The sequence below is a fragment of the Hemitrygon akajei genome, chromosome 18 (genome assembly GCF_048418815.1).
Source record: "Hemitrygon akajei chromosome 18, sHemAka1.3, whole genome shotgun sequence".
NCBI lineage: Eukaryota > Metazoa > Chordata > Chondrichthyes > Myliobatiformes > Dasyatidae > Hemitrygon > Hemitrygon akajei.
The window spans coordinates 11,339,278-11,366,663 of NC_133141.1; the positions used below are offsets into that span (position 1 = coordinate 11,339,278).

A 27,386-nucleotide genomic window follows, 5' to 3' on the forward strand; every position below is an offset into this window, starting at 1 on the left:
CTCAATGGTGTGTAACCTGGTAGTCACACACACTAGTGCGCAAGTTGCACCAGTAAAGTTTGCAGTTTCTGTAAGTTATGCAGACATCACTGGGCATCTGAGGCTTTATATGGCTCTGCCTGATCACACAGTACAGGATAAACAAGGCTACAGAGAAGGCCTATTAGGCTCTTGGGTCAGGGGTCTGTTGGTGTGCTGCTCTGCAGACATTATAGAGCAAGACCCGAATATGCTCCCAGGTGCTGGAACATTCTCCTTTGCATGGTTTCAAAGGTAGGGACTTCTCATGGGTAAATATTTACTCCATAAGAATATAGTGGAAGCTAGATTATCCAGTGAATTGTCTCCCTGGAGTGTGTGGGGTTTTGCTGCAGAGTGACTCTGTCAGTGCTCAGGACCCTTGTGGGCTGTGGGATGCTCTGGGACCACCTGAAGCTGCAGGGTCAGTGTGTTCCAGCTACACTTACCTGGGACAGTGCCTATGGAGTTACTCTCCCGAGGAAGCACTGAGTGGGGTAAGGAGCTGGGTGTGGTGCCGGCTGTGTTACTGAGAAAAGGTGTGTGGTAGTGGGCAGCGAGAAGAATTTGGGGCACTCACATGATATCTATCACACCACCCAGAGAGCCAGGGACAGGCACTGACCAGAGGCTGGAATACAGGGGTCGGCATCTCTCCACTTCTCGAGAGCAAGCTGCAACAAGCAAATAACACAGGGGATTAAAACGCAATTTACAAAGGGAAGATCTGGTTTATCCCCTCCACCAGTGCTCCTGGTTTGGCAGAGCTCGGGATCAAGCTGGCAGGATCAATAATCTCTGAACTGACATCACTCCTCCACCTAAAGCTAGCTCTCCAGCAAGGGAGCATATTTATTCATTTCCTTAGATGCTGCCTGACCTGTTGAGCTCCTCTGGCACTTTTTTGAGTGTGTGTAAATGCTATTTCAGTTCCTGGAGTGTGCTTGGCAGTAAGGTTGTGTGTGTTGTTTATTTCAGTGCCACAGAACTGAGGGTATTCCTGCATGGCAGTGAAGTATAATGATCAGCCATTCTAGCGCTGTGGTCCTCCGTCAGTCAAAATTGGTGTCTGTCACAATCTCTCCATCAGATGCACACAAATTTCCTCAGCCTCACCTATCTGAAGTACTGGTGGGAATTTAGACCAGATTGTCCTGGACTGACCATCATTGAGCATTCCAAGATCAACTGGTCTTCCTTGTGCCACTCTGTACCGGGACTCACCAGGGCCCATTTATATCGTTGGACACAGTGACTCCCTCCAACTGATCTCCACCCACCTATCCCAACACCTGACCCTCTCCCCGATTGGTGCAGACTCTGATAGTGGAATGAAAAATATTTTAACATTTGTTGCACGTTCTTCCCTGATTCGCCAATAGGCATTCGCATGTGTTCATGAAAGACACACCATACGTGTCAAACCACAAGAAATCACTTTATTAGAGTTATATAAAGCATGCAATGCAGAAAGGAAAACAAATGGTTAATGAAGTAGCAGTACAGAAAGCAAACTAATACTTATCTTCCACTAAATGAGCTGATCTGCAGAATGCCGACAAACTTTCATCAGCCTTTTCTCTCTCTCTTGGCGTACTCTTCCCTATCTTCTCCAGCTCCAGCACTAAAGTTAATCCTAAGAGCGGATTCTCCCCCTCTCTTTCTCTCACCCTCCTTTCTCCCATCTCCCTCTCGATGTACTCTTCCCCCTCTCCCCCTCTTCTTGCACAAAGGAATTGCCCCTTCAAAACCCTTTACACTAGTGCTTTTCTTTGAATTCCTGTACCTTGTACAATGACCTCAGCTTCCCCAAACAAACATGCTTTTCACTATTATCCACTGTTATGGCTGCAGACTTGTACTCCCTTAAATTTCTCAAAACATTGCTGTGGATTTAGTCTCTTGTACTTTCTCATAACACTCCCACTCCAAGTGAACACCATTTTGTCTTACAAACTTCCATCTTATTTCAGCGTATGCCAAAGAGGAATCACACTTAACTCTTTCCTTACATTCTTGATTCCTCATTGGTACATTTACAAAAATTACAGTAAATCACTCTAAATACAAGTTAACTAACAGTATTATAATATGATTACTTAAGCAGTGGGATGATAATACGAATTTCATATAGGCAATAAGCTAAAGTAAACTGCACTATAAGCACAACTAAGGTTATGAATAGTTCTTGTCCACTATTTATTCCCCAGCCCCATACTTTATATTTCAAATAATAAAAGTGTGTGTTGTTATATCAGTGCACGTCTTTAGTGGTAGATCTTTGTATGTTTTTCCCCGCATATCCTAACTGTGACCTCTTCTTGGGAAGGTCCGTGTCATTGACAAGATTAATTCCAGGGCTCTGATTTCAACTGGGAGAAAATAAATCATCTGTTGTTATCAGCCTTACAAAGGTTTTAAATCATTCTCATATGGTCGACTTCTCCATGTTTAAACACACCAGCCGGTTCTTTCCCTACAAATATTACCCAGTAAGTGTTACCGTTTCCGTTTGCTGTGATCTCCCCGTTGCTGACTGGAGAATTTTGCATGTGCACCCATACTCTCCCTCCCGCTATGGGAGCCCTTTCTTCAGCACTTGTTTCCTCCTCTGGGTCCTGATCATCAGGGGTGACAGTCTGCTCAGATTGTACAAGGTTTAGGATTGTACATTCAGGTGTGACTTGGTGTCAATAGACAATAGACAGTAGGTGCAGGAGTAGGCCATTCAGCCCTTCTAGCCAGCACCGCCATTCACTGTGATCATGGCTGATCATACACAATCAGTACCCCGTTCCTGCCCTCTCCCCATATCCCTTGACCCTGCTATCTATAAGAGTTCTATCTAACTCTCTCTTGAATGCATCCAGAGACTTGGCCTCCACTGCCTTCTGGGGCAGAGCATTCCACATATCCACCACCCTCTGGGTGAAAAAGTTTTTCTGCATCTCTGTTCTAAATGGCCTACCCCTTATTCTTAAACTGTGGCCTCTAGTTCTGGACTCACCCATCAGCGGGAACATGCTTCCTGCCTCCAGTGTGTCCAATCCCTTAATAATCTTATATGTTTCAATCAGATCCCCTCTCATCCTTCTAAATTCCAGTGTATACAAGCCCAGTCGCTCCAATCTTTCAACATATGACAGTTCCGCCATTCCGGGAATTAACCTTGTCAACCTATGCTGCACTCCCTCAATAGCAAGAATGTCCTTCCTCAGATTTGGAGACCAAAACTGCACACAATACTCCAGGTGTGGTCTCACCAGGGCCCTGTACAGCTGCAGAAGGACCTCTTTACTCCTATACGCAATTCCTCTTGTTATAAAAGCCAGCATGCCATTAGCTTTCTTCACTGCCTGAATAAATGAATAAAAGACAGATTCAATAAATGAATCTGTCTTTTCAAAAGTGCATTCATTCTCTCGGTCAGCCCTGGTGCCTGGGGTTAACAGAGTATCTGATATGAATGCCTTTGCTGGTAGCTCAGTCCTGAGAAATGAGATCCACTGTCTGGCTGGATTGCTTGTGGGTCCCCATAACAACAGATTAACTTCTGCAATCCCTTCAGTGTATGGTCATGATCAGTTTTCATACAGGGAATTGCAATTAAAATGCCTGAATAGGTGTCAACCACGGTGAGCAAGTATTTAAATCATCGGTGCTGTGTCGGGGTCCAGTGTAATCAATCTGCCATACCTGAGAGGGACCATTCCGCTTTTAATATGGGCAGTCGGCTTGTCGAGGAGTGCTCTCCCTTTAACCTGCTGACAAATATCACACACAGTAACAAACCCTTTAGTCATGTGTACAGGTGGTTGTATAACTTCCTGTTTAGCCCATTCAGTAATACCGTGTCTCTAATCTCCTCCAACCCCCAAGGGCTTCCACCACTTTCACCCTGCAAACCTTGTACAGGTTTGTGGGCAACCCATTTCCCCAGCCATCGGTCCTTGATCTCGACTGACCCACCTAAACCTTCAGACCCCCTTCCACCCCACCTTTCCTAAATCCCTGCCCCTAAGCCTGATCATCAACTCTTCAAATGCATGGGGTCATTGTAGTTCAAAATGAATCTACATCACAGACTCATTCTCGATGTTTACAAGAAAGAGCACCATTAGAATTTTTAAAAGTCCATTTTAGTGCAAAGTGGTCATGGTGTTGCTGATCTGTGGTGAGTAGAGTTGTACCAGTTGGTTTAACAACCAAATAGTTGTAGCTGTTCATGTACCTGGTGATGTGGGACTTCAAACCTCTGTACCTCCTGTTTAATGGCAGCTGTGAGAAAATGGGACTGGCAAGATGGTGGGGCTTTTTGATGATGGGTGCTGCCACCTTGAAGCAACACTTCCGTAGATACAACTGATGGTGGAGAGAAATGAGAAAGTGATGTATTGGGCAGAGTCCATTACTCTGTGCTTCTGAGACCTCCAGTTGTTTCCGGTTTTGTTTCATCAGGAGCTGTATCAGCTTGACTGGGGTGAGAAATGGACGTACTTAATGTTGCCCAGTAATCTGAGCTCAGGTGAGCTGGCAGGTTTGCTAGGTCTGTGTAGAGGGAGCTTCACCCTCTCCTCACTCCATTGTCTACTTCCCCAGCAGACTCTGTATCATCATCATCATATGTGCTGTGTCATATGACATGGGTGATCATGGTCTACCCATGACCATGATTGTTCTTGGCAAATTTTTCCTACAGAAGTGATTTTCCATTGACTCCTGGGCAGTGTCTTTACAGATAGGTGACCCCAGCCATTATCAAAACTCTTCAGAGATTGTCTGCCCTAGTGTCAGTGGTCGCAGAACCAGGACTTGTGATCTGCACCGGCTGCTCATACGACCACCCACCACCTGCTCCCATGACTACACCTTACCCAAGGGTGACCTGCAGGCTGGTAGAGGGAAGGAGTGTCTTACACCTCCTTTGGTATCTCCACCCCAGCACCCATATCAAATCATCACACAGTGCAGTGAGGTAGAACAAGGCGGAACAATAACAATACAGAATAAAGTGTAATGGCTACAGAGAGAGTGCAGTGCAGGTAAACAATAAATTGCAAGATCATAATGAGGGAGATAATGAGGTCAAGAGTCCATCTTATCATATTTGGAAACCATTTATTAGTCCTATAACAGCAGGGGTAGAAAGTGCTCTTCGGCCTAATTCTGACCATGATGTCTCTCCAAGCCAGTCCTAATTGTCCGTTTTGTTATAAACCTTTCCTACCCATGTACATGTTCACATGTCTGTCAAAAGTTGTTATTACAGCTGCCTCAACCACTTTGACAGCTCGTTCTCTGTCAAATGTCATCCTCTTGGTGAAAAATGTTGCCCCTCAACTAATTGCAACGAGCTGCATGCTGGCGGAGTAGAAAGCGAGTGTTACTTGTCATCTATCCCATGCTAACTCAGCCTTGGGATGTCTTGATGCAACAGAACAGCAGCAGTATTCCATTCCGTCCTGTACTGGGAGTGCTTGGGAAACGGCAGGGTCAGAAACACTACCCCATCCCATTTCCCTCACCAGTCTCAAGCCTCAGAGTTTAACTCATTGTGAGGCAAGGTTTTACCTTAATTAACTGATTCCATAAATTGTAATCATCTTCATGTGCCTCACAGTCGCCACCTGGTCAAGAGCTTATCCTGAAATAAGCACTATGTGAACGTGTGTGTAAACCTAATTACCTGATTAGGTTTAAACAGATCAATACTGAACCAGAGTTTCTATATATTGATACCTCATTGGGATTGACTGTCCGTCTCAGTGCATAATGAGATTAACAATTAGTTTAATTAGTCTCTAGTTGTATTTCATATGAAGAAGCAGTGTCTTTAACAAATCATTTCTCCCTGATGAGTGGGAATTCATTGATGGAGAGGGGGCTTTCAGTATGGGGGGTTGGGCAGTATTACAGGGCAAAGGATCCTGATAAGATTACCTTGCCTTTGGAGGTGGGAGGTGTTTGGACAGGAAAATTACATTAGGGTTGCTGAGAGCAGGTATCGGAAGAAGTACTTATATCCTACCTTTTCCTGGTGCTCCAATTTTTAACAAGCCCATGTTATCCTAAACTCTCCCTACCTTGTTTGTGTTTATCTTGGTATGCCTCTCAGCTTTCTTTGCATGATCAACTTTTTGTTTAAATCTTGCCCTCTTGTTTCCAGTGTCCGCTGTCGTTCTCCGCGTCAGTCCTGATATCCCCTGTCATTCCCCGTGATGCCCCCCCCCCCGGTGTCTTCTGTCATTCCCTATTGTTCCCCACTTCACCCACGGTATCCTCTGTCATTTCCCGTGTCGCCTCCGGAGTCCCAAGCCTCCCCTCCTTTTTCTAACTTTATTTTACCTTTCATCTCTCTTGTCAAGCAAGTGTTGCTTCTGGCACGTTGATCTCCTCCTTTTGCGGGTCTATATTGGTCCCGTCTTCAGTTAAATTTGTTCCTAACACCTGCATCCAGATATAGTTTTATCTCCCAACAGTTTTGCTCAGTTTCCTACTATCAAACTCTGCCTTAGCCCAACAAGGTCAGCAGATGCAAAGTCTGGAAAATTGCTCATTGCTCATTTCTTCCATTTCAAACCCAGCTTTGAGTTTGATCATATCACGAGTGCCGTAGGAAAAATATTGTCTTGCTCTTAAATTATTAACTGTTTTGCCATCACTCATTGCTAATCCTAGGGCAGCCTGCCTTCCTCTTGTTTTCAGAACGGATTGTTATCGAAAAGTCTCAGGTTTGTTCAGTACATTCAGTCCCTTCTGAATTGATTTTCTCTGTGGGTAAATGATGCTTCCCATTGATATCTTCACCCTTTTGTTTCAAGTCTTTCACCCTGCATGAACGTTTTGTCCCTTTACTGTGCAGTCAGGAGACTTTGAGTTGGGTACAGGCCAAATCAAGGCAACAGGGCCCAGGCCCAAGCGCATATTGAAGTGGCAGGGCCCATGTCCGAGAGCGAAGAATAAGCCAAGTTTTGGCTGATTTTAAACACCGGGCCAGATTGAAAAAGTCAGGGTGTTGCAACTGGAGGTGAGAGATGGGCCAATGTTCAGTTTGCGGCGTGACAAGGTTTACTTGTCTCTGCACTGAACCGAGGCTGTGGCCTGCAACTAATGGGCTCCTGGATCGGCTGTGACTGGTTTCCAGGCTGTGAGCTCACTTCCGTGAACTAAAATTCTGAATGGTATTTGCTTACTGCTTATTGTTTGCACTTTGGGTGTTTGATGGTCTTTTTGATGGGTTCTATTGGGTTTCTTTGTTTTGTGGCTGCCTGGAAGCAGAAGAATCTCAAGGTTGTATATAGTGTCCATACTTTGATAATAAATGTACTTTGAACTTTGGTATTGTTCTAGGAGCCAGTGTTGACTTGATGGACAAATGGCCTCCTCATATTTCTAATCACAGGATCTCTGCTGCCTGCTTTCCTTTCATTGTGGCCTCCAGTGCAACCTGTAACTGGATCTAAGGTTTGCTGTTGCAATGCTTGGGGTAAAAATGTCTTACCTGCTTTATTGTTGATCAGTATCTTGCAGTCTTCCACTATGGTCAGTGTAGTACACACCTGCCTGACTCACAATTACCATTCAGAGGTTGTGGGTGAAAGCTCAGTTTCTGATTTGAGTTGATAATCCTAGCTGGTGATCTAGTATATCACTCAAGCTGTTATCCTGCATTATTGCCTGTGAGAAGAATGCAGAGGGGCTTCAAGGGATACTTGCAGGATGTTTGAATGGGCAATGATGTGGCAGGTGAAGATGTGGAAAAATATTAGGTTGTCACCATAAAAAGGAAGAAAAATAGTTTTGTTTTTAAATAGTCAGAGGTTCACTGATTCTTAACAAGGCAAGCTTGTTGTATGAGTAGATATTGGGCCTGTGAAGACCTAAGAGATGGCAGATGCTAGAATATGGAGCAACAGACAAGAATCTGGAAGAACTTTGCTGGTAGATCAGTATCTGTGATGGGAAAGAAATTGTGACTATTTCAAAATTTAAAGTTCAAAGTAAAAATTATTATCAAAGTACATACAACCCTGAGATTCTTTCTCTGCGGGCACACTTAGCAAATCTATAGAACAATAGCTTTAAACAGGATCAATGGACAACAAACTGTGTAAATGCAGATAATAAATAAATAGCAAGCATGAAATAGCAAGATAAAAGAGTCCTTAAGTGAGTGTAGTTATCCCCTTTCTTTTCAAGAGCCTGATGGTTGAGGGATAATAACTGTTCTTGAATCAGGTGGTGTGAGTCCTGAGGCACTTGTACCTTCAACCTGATGGCAGTAGCGAGAAAAGAGTGTGTCCTGGGTGGGGAGGATCTTTGATAATGGATGCTGTTTCTCTACAGCAATGTTTCATGTAGATGTGGTCAATGGTTGGGAGGGCTTTGTTGGTGATGTACTGGGCTAAATCCACTACCTTTTGTAAGATTTTCTGCTGAATGGCATTGGTGTTCCCACACCAGGCCATAATGAAACCAGTCAGCACACTGTCCACCACACATCTATAGAAATTTGCCAAGGTTTTTGATGACATGCTGAATCTCCACAGATTCTTAAGGAAGTAGAGGCACTGTTGTGCTTTCTTTGCAATTACATGTATATGATATACCCGGGGCTTCATGACGGGTGATGACTTCACATCAAAACATCAGCACTGAGTGGAGAGATGTGATGGCCAGCAGAGAAAGGAGAGGGAGAGTGAGAGAAAAGGAGACTGAGGTGATTGGTGGACTGGAGAGGAGTGGAAGGCAGTTTGTGCCAGCTGCAGAGGTGGATGGCAATGAAAGATGGTTGAAGGGGTGCTGGGGGTTGGTTTATGAGGGAAAGGGAACAAAAATGGAGGACTGGAGGAATGTTGAAAAGAAAGAGGGTAAATGGGAGGGAGCAACAGGGAGAAAAATAACCCAGAGAGGAGAGGGCTACAAACAATTTGAAGCCTCAGTATTCAATCCATTGGGTTGTAGACTTCCCAGGGAGAATGAGAGGTATGACAACAAAGATGTCAACAAAATAGAGAGAGTACAGAGGAGATTTATTAGAATGTTACCTGGGTTTCAGTACCTAAGTTACAGAGAAAGGTTGAACAAGTTAGGTCTTTATTCTTTGGAGCGTAGAAGGTTGAGCGGGGACTTGATAGAGGTATTTAAAATTATGAAGGGGATAGATAGAGTTGACGTGGATAGGCTTTTTCCATTGAGAGTAGGGGAGATTCAAACAAGAGGACATGAGTTGAGAGTTAGGGGGGCAAAAGTTTAGGTGTAACACGAGGGGGAACTTCGTTACTCAGAGAGTGGTAGCTGTGTGGAATGAGCTTCCGGTAGAAGTGGTAGAGGCAGGTTCAATTTTGTCATTTAAAAAAAAATTGGATAGGTATATGGACAGGAGAGGAATGGAGGGTTATGGGCTGAGTGTAGGTAGGTGGGACTAGGTGAGAGTAAGCGTTCAGCACGGACTAGAAGGGCTGAGATTGCCTGTTTCTGTGCTGTAATTGTTATATGGTTATATGGTATTGTTCCTCCAGTCTGCGTTGGGCCCTCAATTTTGTTGGTGAGATTGAGCTTGTAGTGTCTAGAGATTAGAAGAAGGAAAGGTAATCCCATTGCAATGGCATAAAATTCTTGTGAGGTTTGACAATGTTGATGCAAGAAGAGTGTTTCCCCCAGCTGAGGTGTCGAGAACCAGGTAAGGGATTGACCATTTGGACAGATAAGAAGCTTCTTCACCCTAAGATAGTGAGGCTTTGGACTTCTATCTTCAGGAGACCTGTGAAGGCCTGTTTTGTGTGATCAAGGGATTTCATATGTTAAGAGAATCGAATGGCATGAGGATGCAATAGCACCGTTTGGCCCTCCTCTTGTTTCTGGTTTTTAACTTGCTCCTGAGTTAGTTGGGTCACTATCACAACCTCCTGCATAAGGAGCAGACAGAATGGTTGCACCTGATGACAAGGTATCCACTGGTGTGGGAGACCTGGTAGTCAGGACTCCAACCTGCCAAGTTTTCTGCTGGCCACAAAATTGCCTGCTCACTGTTGCTACAAAGCTCTCAGAAATGATGACTGAGTTTGTGACAAGAAATCTGTATTCTTTGAAAGATGCTTATTAGGTGAGCAACTGGCATGCTTCTGAGCAAGATACAAGTCAGTGTGGAGATGAAGGTTACCTTTCCTACAATGATGCCCCAGTCTCCCTGTTAGACTCGTGATAAAATGAAATCCCTTTTTTCCAGTTACTTGGAAGGAATATGGATGGTGGGATGGAGATATGTCTTTACCAAAGGAGATGTAAGGTGCTCCTTCCCTCCACTAACCTGCTGGTCACCCTTAAGCAAGGTGTATCACCTGCTTAGCCCCTGACCCCCCCCCCCCACCTCTGGATCAGGGTCACATGAAACCATGGGACAAGGTGGTGGGTGGTCGTATGAGCAGCCGGTGTATATCACAAGACCTGGTTATGCGACCACTGATGCCAGGCAGACAATCTCTGAAGAGTATTGATAATGGCCGTGGTCACCCATCTTGTAAAGGCACTGCCCAGAATAAGGCAATGGCAAACCACTTCTGTAGAAAAATTTGCCAAGAACAATCATGGTCATGGAAAGAGTGTTGAGGCATATAGTGAACATTGACTTCAGCAACCAATCTTCAGATCGGAATATGGATTATAGATTAAATTTAAAATGCAGCTTGGAACTAGGAAACTGGCGCTTATCTGCATATGCATGAATGCCTTCGACATCCCATTGCATGAATGCGACAGTAATTAACGTTTGCTTTGGGTGCGTTGGTGGAAAGATCCAGGCATCTAAAAACTACATGTAACTCAAGAAAAGCATGATGAGGGCATTGCTATCTTTGTTCTTTAACGAGAGTATCATCACCAACGTCATATGACACGGTATATAATGATGATGAAGAATTAGAAGGAATAAAACAGGAGTTCAGAAAGAATCATTAAAAATAAAACAAAACAAAGCTGGTGACATGAGAAATATCCTGGGAACAAGCGTGGGGCTGATTTGTGAAGCTGGGAATACGTGTTGCACATTGGTTTGTAGTTCTTTCCTCCAAGACAGCATCAGAGACTCAGAACATTTACCCTATTAAATGCAAAATCAGTTCAGACAGGATCAAAGTGCCTCCTGATCATTAAACTCACATTTTCAAGTTCCCGCCAGCCAGCCACCCTCTGCCTCTTTATGCCGATGCTGAATATGCAGCAACACTCTTTCTCTCAACGTCCTTACTTTAACCAATGCCAAACAAAGGAAAAAGAATGGCTCCTGCTGGCCAGAGGGCTTTGTGCACAAGAAGCACAGCAGGTCTCTCTGTTGAACATGCCCTTTGAGAGTCACAGTGGCCACTGCATACACACAGCACCTGTCGCCTGACTTGTTCTTCAAATACAAATAATGAATTGTTGGGATGTTAAAAATGGGCAAGCAGTGTTCTCAGTCTTGCTCTCTCACTGTCAGAGAAGCTTTCTCCCATGTAGCGTGAGCGGTGCTGCACAAGGTCCAGTGGTGGGCACCAGGTTGTGCTGGGATGAGAACCCTGAGGGCAGTCTGTACCCCGGCCCACACTGCTGTTATTGCGAGTGTCTCAGCCTGCTCCTGATGAGACAGTCACCAGGCCCACACAACCCTGGCAAGGAGCTCTTTTACCTTTAACAGTCCAGCCCATTTGCTCCAAGGTCCATCCTGACTTGACACCAACCCTTCTCTCCCCTCCCCTGTGGCTGGACCAAACTCCACACCAGATGGTACAGCATCGAAAGTGATGCTCTGCACCCCCTCCCCAGTCAGATATTGTAATGCCAGAAGTGCTGTGAGCTGAGGGACGTGGGTTGGGCCAGGAAAGTGGTATTGAGGCAGAAGATCAGCTGTGCTTTTAGGGAAGGTTGGAACTAGCATGATGGGCCCAATGGTCTCCTCCCTGCTTCACCACCTTCTGTAACTGAAATGTGAAGGAGTAAGTGAGCCTACAGGGCAGAAACAGAAATGACCAGGTTCACTCTGGCTGCTTGTAGTTTATCGATGTGCAATACTGAGAATTCCCAAGAAGGTATCATAGTCTCATCTCTAAGTCCTTTTATTTATAAAGTGGCTTTGTATGACTTCATCTATGCTCAGTGTAGATCCTTTGCTGTCTATCCCTGCAGTGCTAGTTGCCTCAAAATGACTGGACTGTACTCAGATTACACACAGTTCTGATAAGGGCCATTTACCTAAGGGTTAACTCTGTTTCCTTTTCTCTGTTTGACCTGCTGACTGTTATATTATTCTCTGCTTTTATTTCAGCTTCATGGGCAGTTTAACTGATGTCAGCTTCGCATTTCGATTTAAATTGCCTTCAGGTTCTCCCAACTGCTAAAGCAGTAATACAATGCTCCAGGTTACCAGTCACACCATGTATCTCTAACCACTGCTGCCTGGTGCCACTTTGCCTCCTAGGCTTTGTGATCCTTTTCTAAATCTTCCCTCGATATTCTCAGAAGAGCAACGGATTGACAATCCATCCACCATAGCCAAACCCAACAATTGCCCAGATTAGTTTATAGAGCATGAAACATTATGCACTGGTTCTCTTCTTTATTTTTCTTTTTGTTAGTTTTACTGTCTTGAGGCAAATTAGAGTGGATGAATGCCCGGGGCCTGACAATTTGTTCCCTCAAACCTTGTGTGAGGCTAGTGCAGAAATTGCAGGGGCCCTAGCAGAGATATTTAAATCATCCTTAGCGACAGGTGAGGTACCAGAGGAATTGGAGGATTAACTGATGTTCTTCTGCTGCTTAAGAAAGGCTGTACGAGTAAACCAGGAAATTATAGGCCAGTGATCCTGACATCAGTGGTGGGAAAGTTGTTGGAAGGTGTTCTAAGGGCTCAGATATATGAGTATTTGGATAGACATGGATTGATTAGGGATAGTCAATATGGCTTTGTGTGTGGTAGGTCATGTGTAACCAATCTTATATAGTTTTTCGAGGAGGATAAGTTGATGAAGGAAAGACAGTGGATGTTGTCCACATGGACTTTAGCAAGGCCTTTGACAAGGTCCCTCATGGGAGGTTGGTCAAGAAGGTTCAGTTGCTTTGGGATTTGGGAATCCAGATCCAGAATTCATTGAAAGTGGTGTTACAGATAGATAGTGTCATAAAGCAAATTTATAGCACATTGGTCTTCATAAATCAAAATATTGAGTGCAGGTGATGGGATGCTATGTTGAAGTTGTATAAGATGTTGGTGAGACCTAATTTGGAGTATTGTGTCCAGTTTTGGTCACCGACTTACAGAAAAGATGTAAATAAAATTGAAAGAGTATATGCTGGGACTAGAGGACCTGAGTTATAAGGAAAGACTGAATAATTTAAGACTTTATTCCCTGAGTGTAGGACAATGAGGGGAGATTTGATAGAGGTATACAAAATTATGAGAGGCATAGATAGGGTAAATGCAAACAGGCTTTTTCCACCGAGGTTGGGTGAGACTACAACTAGAAATAGATTAAGGGCAAAAGGTGAAATATTTAAGGGGAACATGAGGGGAAATCTCTTCACTCAGAGGATGGTGAGAGTCTGGAACAAGATGCCAGTGTAAGTGGTGGATTTGGGTTTGATTTTAAACATTTAAGAGAAGCTTAGATAAGTACATGGATGGGAGAGGCATGGAGAGATATGGTCTAGGTGCAAGTTGATAGGACTAGGCAGAATAATAGCTCGGCATGGACGAGATGAGCCAAAGGGTCTGTTTCTATGCTGTAGTACTCTATGACACTATTTCCAAAACAGGGTGAAGTGAGACTTGGAAGGCAACCTGCAAGTAGTTGTGTCCTCCCATGCCCTTATCCTCAAGGTCAGCAAAGTCACAAGTTTGGGTGGTGTTGTCTGAGTAGCCTGGTAAAGTTATACACAAAGTAACTGGCCCTCTGACCCACCGTGTCCATAACAATCATCAGACCCCATCTATCTTAATCCCATTTCCCAGCACTTGGTCCATAATCTGGTATATGTTATACCTTATTTGATTCAAGTGCTCGTCAACATTCTTTCTAAATGTTTTGGCAGTACCCATCCCTTCTAGTTTCTCGAGTTCCAAAATGTTCACCCACCTAAACTTCAACTATTTGTCCATTATGTCCTGTGAGATTAGTTCTGGTACTGTCCCTTCTCTCATAGGGCTAGCTACACACTAGCTCAGGAAATTTTTTTGGATACAATTTAAAAATTCTGTTCCCTCTAAACTTCACAAATTAAGGTGATCCCAGTTACTTCCCTTACCTGATTGTCCTACATCTCTCTGAGTTCCCTATATGACTGCTGGCTGTTGAGAAACCCATCGTCTCACTCTAGCAAAGTGATTGCTCCTTTCTTATTTCTAAGTTTGACTCATATCACCTCATTTGAAGAGTTTTCTGAGACATCCTCTCTCGTTACTACTGTGACAGCTTCTTTAAACAATATACTCTTTTACTCCATCTCCTGTCATACCTGCAGATTCTACACCTGGGATGCTGAGTTGCCAATCCTGCCATATCTCTACTATTGCAACAATATCTCGTCAATGCTGTAGATTCACCTGCTTTACAGGTCAAGTTCCTTACATGAAAACTGTTGCAGTTTTGGCTTTGAATTTCCCCATGTGCAGCTTTTACCACACCTGCCCCCTGCACTGGTTAAGTTTATTTTTCCCTATGTTTGACTTTATCTCCCCATCAACAGTACATCTACTCTGTACCATTCCCATGCCAAATTAGTTTAAAGCAGGGCTTCCCAACCTGGGGTCCACAGACCCCTTGGTTAATGCTAAGGCTCCATGACATAAAAGAAGGTTGGGAACCCCTGATTGAAACCCTTCACAACAGAATGAGAAAATTTCCCTGCATGGATGCTGGATTCATTCTGGTTCAGGTGCAACCCATTCAGCTGGTATAGGTCCCATCTTCCCTAGAATGGTCCCAGAGATCCAAAATCCTACAACAGTGTATCCCACACCATCACTTTGGTCACACATTCATCTAGCCTATCCTCCTATTCCTACACTCTTTAACATGGCACCAAAAATAATCCAGAGATTGTAGCCAGAAAAGTCCTGCTATGTAATCAATGACATATCTCCCAAGATTTGTGTTGCAGGACTTTACCCATGTTGTTGGTGTCAATGTGTACCATAACCTCTCTCCCCTTTCAGAATGTCCTGCAGCCTCTCTCAGAAATTCATGACCTTGGCACCTGGGAGGTAAGAGAGCATTGGAGAATCTTCTTTGTGGCCACACAGGATTGCTTGTCTGCTCCCTCACGATCAAATCCCATATCACCACAGCTGTCGTAGTCCCTCCAGCCTACAGCTCTCCCCACCCCTTGTGCAGCCTTGGCTGTTGATGCTTTTTCCTGGGAAGCCATCCTATCCAACTATGTTCAACATAGTCTGTCTGAGAGGGGTTTGGCCACAGGGGACTCCTGCATCTTCTGCTCTGCCTGGTGGTCACTGTTGCTTTTCTCCCAGTGCAGCTGATAAGTGTGGGATGACCACCTCATTTACTATTCACATACTTAAGGTGAGGGATTGGGGTCTTTCTCACGGATGGGGTTGCACTTATTCAGGGAAGTGGAGAGTGTTCCATCATATTACTGACTTGTCCTGAAAAATGAACGAATAAAGGAGAAACAAACTGAGACCCCTCTTTCAGAAGACGAGGATGTTTCTGGAAGTCTCGTTCTGCCCCGCGATCCACCACCATCGTGACTTGGTGTGGTCAGCCTGCTCGGCTCAGAGCTGAGATATTGGTTGTGGGATTGATTAGCTCTGCCTGTCGTCGGCTGCTTTTGCCAGTCAGTAGTGCCGTGTTGCAGCTCAGCTTGTGTTGTCATGTCACCCTTCCATGCACCTGATGCTGCTCCAGGCACCCCCTCTGCATTCGTCAATCACTGATTCAATGCACTGTAAGAAGATGTACGTAAACCTTATATGTTACATTTCACATCATTGCTCCACTGAGTCTGTCACCAAGGGTCGTCGCCAGAGCAGCCCACAATGTGAGGGGATGGAAAGCACTTTGCTTGAACATCTCATCTGCAAGACAGGGCCTTCACCATTGCCATGCTCCTCCAGGGCTACCTTTCTGAACATCAGATCAGAGTGCATCTCCACTGGACCATAGTTGATAAATTCGTCAAGTGACATCATATCATGGCTTATCCATGTTTGTTCTGCTAGGAGGTGGTTCATATTCATGCTTCCCCTCCCCCAGCCCCAATATCATTACGCCTGGGAATCTTTCACCCCTCCCAGCTTCCAGTCCAAACATCAGTCTGTCCTAGTCCCCTTCCCCTCCCATTCTCCATACCAGTCAATCTGGGTTTCTCCTCTCTTGTCCCTTCCCTTCCCAGCCTTACGTCAGTCAGTCGCGGGATCCCTGCACATTCTAGCCCCCACATCAGTCAGTTCTGGGACCCCTCTCCCATCTCCCCATTAGAGCAGAGACCTAGGTCCTTGCCTTGCTCATATTGGGGGTGTAGATTTGGATCTTCCTTCTCCTTCATTCTCTACATGGGAAGACCTATCAGGCTAGCGATGCTGAAATGATGTCTCTCCCTTTTCATTCGTGCTGATGTCAAGCGCACTGCCTCCAGCCCAGAGCTGGAGTGTGTTGAGATCTGGAGCTCTCCACCTTACCTGCCAGGGAGGCCACACGCAAGCAAAATTTTAAAAATAGCTTTGGACAGTGCTTTTGAAAATCTGCTTCATGTGATGCATTATCCCAGCAGTTGGGAGAATATAATCAATTCATTTTTTGTCTCTGCATAAAATTTATGTCTTAATGCTGCTTCAGTGCATGCGGTCCACACCAATTCTTGATTTTAATTCATGTTCCAATTAATTGCATTCTGATCTCTGATTCACACAAAACGCTGTTGAGACTGAGAATCAAAAAAAATTTCAATACAGAGATTGCCATGGTATGGACAAGTGGTGAATAAATGGAGCTGCTGCAGAGCATGCGTGATCTAAATATAGGAAGGAACAGGCAGAAGGGGCTAAGCAGCCGGTTCCCACGTTACTGAGGAGATGAGAAGCTGAGCAGGTTCATTGTGCAGGGGTGGAGATGCCACTCCGTGATAGGAATACTGCGGATTAATGTGTCCACGGGCCAGTCCTCATCTCTTTAAATCACAAAATGATCAAAGGATAGAGCAGAACAGAGTAAGTGAATCAGAGCATTAGGTTTGCCAACATTTTAGGATTGTCCTTGACAATGTTTTCCTCTAATATTTTTTACAGCTGCATGGACCAACCATTGTTTTGAGCGTGAAATTTTTACACGGCCTGAAAAGTACATGGCACTTATTGTGTTTTTTTTGTAATATACACATCAAGCAAACAAACCACAGCTTACAAGTAAACGGTATCAGGCAATCAAAACAACTGACAGGCACAATGGTAAAAGTAAGATGTTTTGACTAGATGGTGTCAGTGTTCAGCAGGCCGGCAGTTTATTAACACTGAGCTACCAACTTCCATTCTGTGTTTATTGTTGCAATTTGTAACAGTGTGGTTTGAAATATTGACAATGTAAATACATTGCTGTGTGGCCACTCACCTGTGCAGCTCAGAGGGATCGGTAGTCCTTGAGTTGAGGATTAATCTGCCAAATACAATTATAAGGGATCCTGGAGAAAGTTTTTATTTTGTAGTTTATTAGTTGCAGTTCTGGAGGCTGATTGACTGGGTGAGGCTGCTGCTGCTGGAGGTGGGTGGTGGGAGGTCAGAGAGCTACTGCAGATAGCTTGTATTCAAACCCCACTTCTGGTCCCAGCTGTGTGGAGTTTGCACATTATTCCTACGACCATATGGGTTTTCCGCAGGGGTTCCACTTACTTCCCATGTCCCAAAGGCGTGCTGGTGCAGAGGTTAACTGGCTGCCGTAATTTGTCCCTAAATAAGACAAGAAGTAGGAGAGAGAATGGGTTTCAAAGGTACATTTAATGTCAGAGAAATGTATACAATATACATCCTGAAATGCTTTTTCTTCCCAACCATCCACGAAAACAGAAGATTGTGTCTAAAGACTGGTAGGAACTAGCTGGGAGAATGGGATTATTAGATTGTTCTGAGAGCTGGCATTGACTCAATGGGCTGAGAGCCTCCTCCTGTATCATTGAAACATAGAGAATGGGAACAGGTGTAGATCATTTGGCCCTTTAAGCTTGCTGTGCTGTCCAATGTGACCATGAGTGATCATTCAAAATTTGATTCCTATTTTCTAACCACATTCCTTGAACCCTATAGCCCTAAGAACAATGTCTAATTGTATCAGGAATGTATTCAATCATCTGGCTTCAGCTGCATTCTGTGGTAGATGCAAAGAAATTTCTCCTCATCTTAGTCCAGCATGACTCACCCCTCTATCCTTATCCTGTGAGCCATGGTCCTGGACCACCTAACCATCAGGAACGTCCTTCCTTACCATCCCATTAGAAATTTGTAGGGTTCCATACGCTCCTCTTCCATTATTCCAAACTCTAGCTATTTACCTTGTTAAGCTGATCTCTCCTCATATGTCAGTGCAGCTGCCCCAGAGACCGGTCTGAAGAGCATTCACTGAACTCCTTCCAGACAGAAAACTATCTTCCTTAAATGATAAGGCCAAATCTACACACGTTACTCAAGGTATGACCAACGTACCGTCTGCCTCCTCAAGCACCTGCTGACCCCATGCAGACTATCAGTGATCAAGGAACAAGGACACCCAGGTCTCCCTGCACCTTCCCCTTCTCCAATCTATTGCCATTCTGATGATAATCTAGCTTCCTACCACTGCCACCAAAGCTCACGCTTACACACGTTACCCTTCAGCTACTGCATATCTACCCACTTCCTCAGCCTGGGCATCTCTGCACGTTCCTCATGGTTCATCCTCCCACCCGGCTTAGACCTGAAGATTTCACATTGAATTCCCTCATCAAGTCCTCATAAACTGATTATAGTTGGGATAGCTTGAGACATCACATCCTGACCTGCAGAGAAATTTGGGGCGAGACGGGAATTGTCATGGTCCATGTGGGCACCAATGATGTAGGAAGAACAAGGAAAGGGGTTCCACAGAGGAAACGTGAGCAGCTAGAAGCTAAATTAAAATGCAAAACTAAAAAGATGATAATCTCTGGATTTTTACCTGAGCCAAATGCAAATTAGCACAGGGTTAATAAGATTAGAGAATTAAATCCATGACTCAGAGATTTGTGTGGGAGATGTGGAATTGAATTTGTGGGACATTGGCACAGTATTGGGGAAGGAGGGAGCTGTTCCAGTGGGATGAGCTCCACGTAAGCCATGCTGGGACCAGGGCCTTGGCAAATCACATAATGAGGGTCATGGATAGGGCTTGATGTAAATAGTAGATTTTGTAGGAGGGGGTGGTTTCAACAGCTTGGGAAAGTAAGGATAAAGTAAAATGAAAGGAGAGTGCAGAAGAGTTTTCTGAAGTCTCCAGAATAAAGAATAGGACAAAATATTTAGAACAGAATAAAAAATTAACTTCAGGCAACATGGAGACAAAATTGAAAAGAAGTGTGGTGAATGAAGGACGGAAGGTGTTATATTTCAATGCACACAGTATACTGAATAAAGTAGATTATCTTGTAGCGTTGTTAGAAATTGACAAATATGATGCTGTGAGCATCACAGTCATGTTTGAAAGAAAATTGCAGCTGGGGCTTAACATCCAAGGTCACACATTGTATCAAAAGGACAGGCAAATGGACAGATGGGTTCAAGTGGCTCTGTTGGTAAAAGAAATGAAATCAGGCCATTAGAAAGAAGTAACATTGGGTCGGAAGATGTAGAATCCTTGTGAGTAAAATTAAGAAACTGCAAGGGTAAAAAGACAGTGGTGGGAGTTATATACAGGGCTCCAAATTGTAGCCAGGATGTGGCGTACAAATTAAAATAGGAGATAGAAAAGGCATGCAAAAAGAACAATGTTACAATGGTCATGTAAAATCTCAATATGCAGGAAGGCTGGGAAAATAAGATTGGTGTTGGATCCGAGAGAAATAGTTTGTACAGCAGCTTATAGTCGAGCCCATTAGGGAAGAAGCAATTCTGGGTCGAATGCTGTGTAATCAACAAGATTTGATTAGGGAGCCTAAGGTAAAGGAATCCTTGGGAGGCAGTGATCATAATATTATAGAATTAATCCTGCAGTTTGAGAGGGAGAAGCTAAAATTGGATATATTGGTATTACATTTGAGTAAAGGTAACTGCAGAGGCAAGAGAGACAAGCTGGCCAAAGTTGATTGGAAGGGGACACTAGCAGGGGTGATGGTAGGGCAGCAATGGCTGGAAATTCTGGGAGGAATTTGGAAGACGCAGGATCAGTTCATCCCAAAGAAATTTTCTAAAGGGAGGATGAGGCAACCATGGCTGACAAGTAAAGTCAAAGACAGCATAAAAGTGAAAGAGCAGGCATATAATAGAGCAAAGGTAGTGGGAAGCTTGATGATTGGGAACCTCAACAGAAGGCAATTGAAAAAGCAATAAGGAGACAAAAGATGAAATATGAAGACACACAAGCCGATAATATAAAAGCGGACACCAAATTTTTTCAGATACATGAAGAGTAAAAGAGCAGTGAGTGGATATTGAACCACTGGAAAATGACACTGGTGAAGTAGTATTGGAATATAAACAAATAGTGAATGAACTAAATAAGTATTTTGAATCAGTCTTCACTCAAGGAAGATACCAACAGTCTGTCAGAAATTCGGAGTGTCAGTGGGCAGAAGTGATTGTGGTTGCTATTACGAAGGAGAAGGTGCTTGGGAAGCTGAAAGATCTGAGGGTAAATCTAGACTAGTTTGACAAGGTGCCACACATGAGGCTGCTAAACAAGATAAGAGTTTATGGTATTACAGGAAAGATACTAGCAAGGACAGAAGATTGGCTGACTGGCAGAAAGCAACAAGTGGGAATAAAGGGGACCTTTTCTTGTTTACTGCCAGTGACTTGTGGTGTTCTGCAGGGGTCAGTGTTGTGTTTGAAAAATATTTTTTCTTTCAATACAGAAGGAAGCTGTTTATCCTGCTGAATCAATGCAAGCTCGAGGAATACACCTGTCAGTCCCATTCACCACTGTAATCTTACCGCTCTCACAAGCCATTTAATACACTGGTTCCTTGTAGCATCTAAAAATCTTTCCTCATTTCCCAGGGTCCTCAATTACTAAATTTTGTCTGCTTTTAGAAACAAGCCCCTCATCACCACAACACTGCCACCAGTTGAAGGTTTTTAATTCTCCCAGCACTGATAGCTCACCCAGCGAGAGAAGGAATAGAGTGGTTAATTGGCTCACAAAGTACAGAAGAGTTACTACAGATGTAATAAAAAGACAGACATATGACCTGTGACAGACATGAGGACTCTGTCTGATGTTTTAGTGATGCAGTCCACAGCAAAATGTCAAGGCACTGCACATGGGCATAAATGTCTTTTTCCACCTTCAACCAGCCATTGTCAACACAGAGGATCCATCTTGAGGAGCTCTCTAACTGCTACACAAAAGATTCAGCAGGTGCTGGAAATCCGGAGCAACATACACAAAATGTTGGAGGAACTCAGCAGGTCAGGCAGCATCTGATGATGATGGTGACATCTGACTGTCTTGAAGGACAAAGAAACTTCGCTGCAAACAGAATCATGGGAATGACCTCTCCAGGGCACAAGCCTGGGTGAAAGGCATGGAGATCTAGGGATGCCCAGCTGTCAAGATCCCTCTCTCGGCCTCACTGGTGTAGTCCAAAGGAAAGCTTATGAAGCAGTATGTTTGGCACCAGCTTGGCTGCAGGAGCTCCTGGAAGGATGTTCAGTGATACCAGCCGCCTTTGGGCCCCACTCCGGATTTGCTGTCTGGGTTTACTCCCATACCCTTTGTCTCTCCCAAGGCTGCCCACAAGGCAGTTGGGCTATTTACCCATAGCTCGGGATCTGGTTCACAAGCACTAGGGCGTGTCCACACACCAGTGGGCCTGTGTGCTACACATGCAGGGGCCAGACCTCCTCCCCGTCCTCTGTCATTCATCCTGAGTCCAAAAGGAGTTCAGTTTCCAAGTGTCGCCAATGAGGAGGCACTATACGAGGCTTGTTGTTGGAGAGGCAGGGAGAGACTGACACATTCAGCTCTCCTTTTGGCAAGACTGCTAGTCAGCAGTGGAAGCTGAAAGTGAAAGTGACAAGCACGACCCACTACACTACCACACTAGACGCACCACAACAACCATTTTGACACACAGCTTCTATGGAGAGGAATAAACGGTCAACATTTAAGGCCAAGATCCTTCATCAGTACTAGAAAGGAAGGGGGAAAATTCCAGAATAAGAAGTTGTGGGGAGGGGAAGGAAGAGAAGCTGGAAGGTGATAGGTGAGACCAGGCCAGTGATGGAGGGGCTATGAAGTAAGAAGCTGGGAGGTGATAGGTGGAAAAGGCAACGGGCTGGACATGAAGCAATCTGATAGGAGAGGAGAGTGGATCATGAGAGAAAGGGAAAGATGAGGGGCACCAGGGGGGAGGTGATAGGTAGGTGAGAAGAAGAGGTAAGGATCCAGCATGGGGAATAGAAGGGGGAACGGTGAAGGGAAAAATTACTTTAAGCTGGCAAAATTGATATTCATGCCATCAGGTTGGAGGCTACCTAAGATGGAATATGAGGTGTTGTTCCTTCACCCTGAGAGAGTGTCCTCATTGTGGCAGAAGAGGTGGCCATGGACTGACGTGAGACTGGGAGTGGAGACTGGAATTAAAATGGTTGGCCATCAGGAAATTCTGCTTTTTGTAGATGGAACAGAGGTGCTTGACAGAGCAGTTCCTGAATTTATGTTGGGCTACACCTTACCAATGTAGAGGAGGCCGCGTCGGAAGCAATAGATGACCCTAACAGATTCACAGGTGAAGTATTGCCTCACCTGGAAGGACTCTTTGGGGCCCTGAATGGAGGCAAGGGAGGTGTAGGGGCAGGTGTAGCATTTCAGTCACTTGCAGGGATACGTGCCAGGGGGAAGGTTTGTGGGGAAGGGCGACTGGACAAGGGAGTCATGAAGGGAGGATCTCTGCAGAAAGTGGAGAATGGGGGGGGGGGGGAAGTAAAAATGTGTTTGGTGGTAGGATCCCATTGAAGATGGTGGAAGTTGCAGAGAGTGATGCGTTGGATGCAGAGGCTCATAGGGTGGTAGGTGAGGACAAGAGGAACTCTATCACTGGTAAGGCCGTAGGAAGATGGGGTGAGTGGGGATGTCTGGGAAATGGAGGAGATGCGGGTGAGAGCAGCATCAACAGTGGAGGAAAAGAAATCCCATTCTTTGAAGAAGGAGGACATCTCTAATGTCCTGAAAAGGAAAGCCTCATCCTGAGAACAGATGTGGCAGAGACAAAGGAACTGAGAAAAGAGAATAGCATTTTTTACAGGGAGACAAGATGTGAAGAGATATAGTTCAGATAACCATGGGAATCAGTAGGTTTATAAAAGATAGCTGTAGAGAGTTTATCTCCTGAGATGGAAACAGAGAAAGAGGAGAGAGGTGTCAGAAATGGACCAAACGAATTTGAAGGCGAAGTTGATGAAGTTGACGAGCTCAGCATGGGTTCATGAAGCAGTTGTCAATGTAGTGGAGGATGAGTTGAGCATTACCAAGGAAAGCTTGGAACATGGACTGTTCTACATAGCCAGCGAAAAGGCAGGCATAGCTGGGGCCCATGCGAGCGCCCATGGCTACCCCTCAAGTTTGGAGAAAGAGGAAGGAGCCAAAGGAGAAGTTATTGAGGGTGAGAACAAGTTCCTCCATTTGGAGGAGGGGTCTGTCAAGCACAGATCTAAATATCCTGTTTCAAGGGGTTGCCAAATGCTTCCTGTCCATTGCCATCCCAATCACCTCAATCCATTAATGAGCCATTCAGAATGAACAAATACCCCAACCACCTCCTTGATTGGATGATATAGTGTGACCCTCATCTCTGGCCTTATGTAGTTTTGGTTTGTCCTGTTTGGACAGCTACTGGCAAGCCATGCTGATAACACTAGATGAATTGTCTTCTGTGTATTGGGATCTCTCTTCCCATTCTCTGCACTCTTCCCACTCCTGTTCTGACATGTCAGTCCATGGCCTCCTCTTGTGCTATGATGATGCCACCCTCAGGGTGGAGAAGCAACACCTTATATTCTGTCTGGGTTGCCTTCAACCTGATGACATGAACATTGTTTTCTCCTTACAGTTCAAAAAAATTCCCTCCCCTCTCCTATTCACTCTCTGGCCTCTTGCCTCTTCTTACCTGCCTATCACCTCCCCCACTCTTCCCCTCCTCCTTCCTTTTCTCTGATGGTCCTCTCTCCAATCAGATGCCTTCCTCTCCAGCCCTTTACCTTTCCTGCACACCTGACTTCACCTATCATTTTCTCCTCCTTCCCTTTCCCCCACCATTTTATTCTGGCGTCTTCCCCCTTCCCTTCCAGTCCATAAGAAGGGTCTCAGCTATTGACTTATTTCCATAGGTGCTGCCTGACCTGCTAAATTCCTCCAGCATCTGCAGAAGATTTTGTTTTTACAGTTTACATGGTGCCTCTTGGTTAAAGAATACTGCCTCAACATCCTTTCCATCTTTAAGTTCAAAGTAAATTTATTATAAGAGTACATAGAGTATAAGTTACCATATACAACTTTGAGATTCATTTTCTTGCAAGCATTTACAGGATAAAAGAAATACAATAGAATTTTTCTGAAATTCTAAGCTTCTCCCTGGCTATTGCCACAGCGTTATGCAGTTTCCACCACAAACTCATAACCCAACCTTTAACTCCACATCGATACAGCCTGTCCACATCTTCCAGTGATCCAGGCAGTTAGTCATTTCACTGTGACTGATCCAGTTGATCTGGTCATCCCTAAACCCAGCCATAGATCCAGTTTGTCCTTGGCCCCTAATTTCAGGTCCCACTAATCATTCCACCCCCTCCCTTGTTCCCAGAGGGTAGTGTTCCAATTATGTGTTCCACTGCCCCGTCACAACACAGGATCCTTTGGGAGTGTGACCACCTTCAGTAGGAAAGCCAGGTCAGTGTGGCTTTGGTGCAGAAACTGTGCCCAGCTCAGTGAGGGAGGGTGATATAAAGCAGAAGTTAACAGGGTTCACTTCCATGCCCATCCTTAATGTCCATCACGCATCTCTGGACCTCCATCCCAAAGGCACTGTTGGGGGGGAAATGGTACACTTGGCCATCAGGAAGATTCTGCTTATCCTAAAGCAGGCCATTGAATCTTTCACATGAACTTTGGGCAATGCAGCCCTCCTTCAGGTAGGTTACTCCACCGTGGCCTACCAGCTGGCTGAGGTCACAGCATGGAGACTGCAGCTGTCTGACCTGAGCTGCTGAGTGATCTGTCCTCGTTGTGTGTTTTGTAGGTCCTGTCACTGGGTGCGGACGTGCTGCCAGAGTACAAGCTGCAAGCCCCTCGCATTCACAAGTGGACCATCCTTCACTACAGCCCCTTCAAGGCAGTTTGGGACTGGCTGATCCTGCTGCTGGTGATATACACTGCCATCTTCACCCCCTACTCTGCTGCCTTCCTCCTCAATGACCAGGAGGAGGAGAAGCGGTGGGAGTGTGGGTACTCCTGCAACCCCCTGGCTATCGTGGACCTCATTGTTGACATCATGTTCATCATCGACATCATCATCAACTTCCGCACCACCTACGTCAACGAGAACGACGAGGTGGTGAGCCACCCGGCCAAGATCGCCATCCATTACTTCAAAGGCTGGTTCCTCATCGATATTGTGGCCGCCATCCCCTTTGACCTGCTCATCTTCAGGTCTGGATCTGATGAGGTAAAGGGAAAAGATTGGTTTGGCAGCATCTGTGTGAATCCAAACAGCACACTGCAAGCACGCATCCAACTGCTTGTCATTTGCATGCTTACAGATAATATTCAGGTGCGTGTAAGACCAATTAGTCACCACATATAGGCACACATGAGGAAACACAGATGCAACCAGCCACATAAAACAGAGACACACATTCTCTTCTTGTCAGTCTCGTCCTCTGTCTCTGCTGCTTTTCCCAATTATCTGCTCACACCTTGCCCAGATTCATTACGCCCCAACCCACTGTCTCTTGCTAATTCTCTGACTTCCCCTCCCTTCTTCCCCCTCCATCTGCTCCCTTCCCATCTCCCCCTCTCTCACCCCTCTCTCACCCCTCTCTCACCCCTCTCTCTCCCCCCTCTCTCCCCCTCTCCCCCCTCTCTCCCCCCTCTCTCCCCCTCTCTCCCCCTCTCTCCCCCTCTCTCCCCCTCTCTCTCCCCTCTCTCTCCCCTCTCTCTCCCCTCTCTCTCTCCCCCCTCTCTCTCTCCCCCCTCTCTCTCTCCCCCTCCCTCTCCACCCCTCCCCCTCTCTTCCCCCCTCTCTCTCCCCCCCATTTGTCTCCAGTATTTTACCCGTCATTTAGATGAGATTATAGCGCACCTGTTAATTTACAATGAGTCGCATTACACATATTGGTGCTGGATACTGTGCAAAGTAAGGTGTGATGTGGTTGAGAGTGAGAGGTCAGACTGGGTAGAGTATGAGAACTTTCACCCCTCTGCATTAGATTCTTGACATGATTTTCAGTACAAAGTCCATTGTGAGACGCAGGACTGTGGGACTGTTTTCCTCAGGACAGTGCCCAAACTTGATTCCTGAGTCAGGGAGGTTTTCCATCTGTACCTGGAACATCCCTGCCCCCTCTCTGCTGCTCTGTTAACAGCAGGAGCAATTCATGGATACTTGATGCTGTTACTTTGCATAAAACTCTCACAGAAACATGGTGAGCTGTGGTTCAATGTTTACCCAAGTCTGCCTGTCCATGTTTGATAAAGGTTCACCTGAAGTCTCCAGTAGTGTGTTCTGCTGTTACACAAATACCCACTTTCAAGATTTCAATCCAATTTGAGTTCTCATCAGGAAATGACTTTCCCTGCTGTCAAATGTTGATGTGGACGCAGTGGAATGGTTGAGTCATCACCTCCACTGATGATGACTGACACAGCTTCCTCCAGCCTTTCATCAGTGTTCAGCCAATGCAGGAATCACCCTGTAGTGCCAATTATACTGATGGCTGTAGGGTGTACAGCTGTTTGCTTGACTGCAGTCCCTTTCCTGAGAGTATTTGGAATAACCCCTCCATCTCCCTGCTATGAGCATACCTGGGTTTTTGATAATTCAGCAATTACAGACAGCTGTAAAGCTTCATTTGGACTCTGGTCCAGGCTGGTCCACCCTCTCAAAGGGTGTTCATGGACCAATGAGATGGCCCCAGTGACCATTCAATCAAGGGCTGATCCAAT

The 27,386-nt window shown here is 45.2% G+C and overlaps 1 protein-coding gene across 7 annotated transcripts in view; it reads left to right on the forward strand.

The window, feature by feature from the left end:
- kcnh6a (potassium voltage-gated channel, subfamily H (eag-related), member 6a) overlaps positions 1-27,386 on the forward strand; it is a 165,143-nt gene that overhangs the window by 104,889 nt on the left and 32,868 nt on the right. For 5 of the 7 annotated variants that reach the window (XM_073070787.1, XM_073070781.1, XM_073070780.1 and 2 more), the window contains 2 exons: positions 15,203-15,250; positions 25,462-25,887. In XM_073070787.1, the coding sequence (XP_072926888.1) occupies positions 15,203-15,250; positions 25,462-25,887 (474 nt within the window). The remainder of the gene's footprint in view (positions 1-15,202; positions 15,251-25,461; positions 25,888-27,386) is intronic. The other 2 variants (XM_073070782.1, XM_073070785.1) reach the window with 1 other exon arrangement.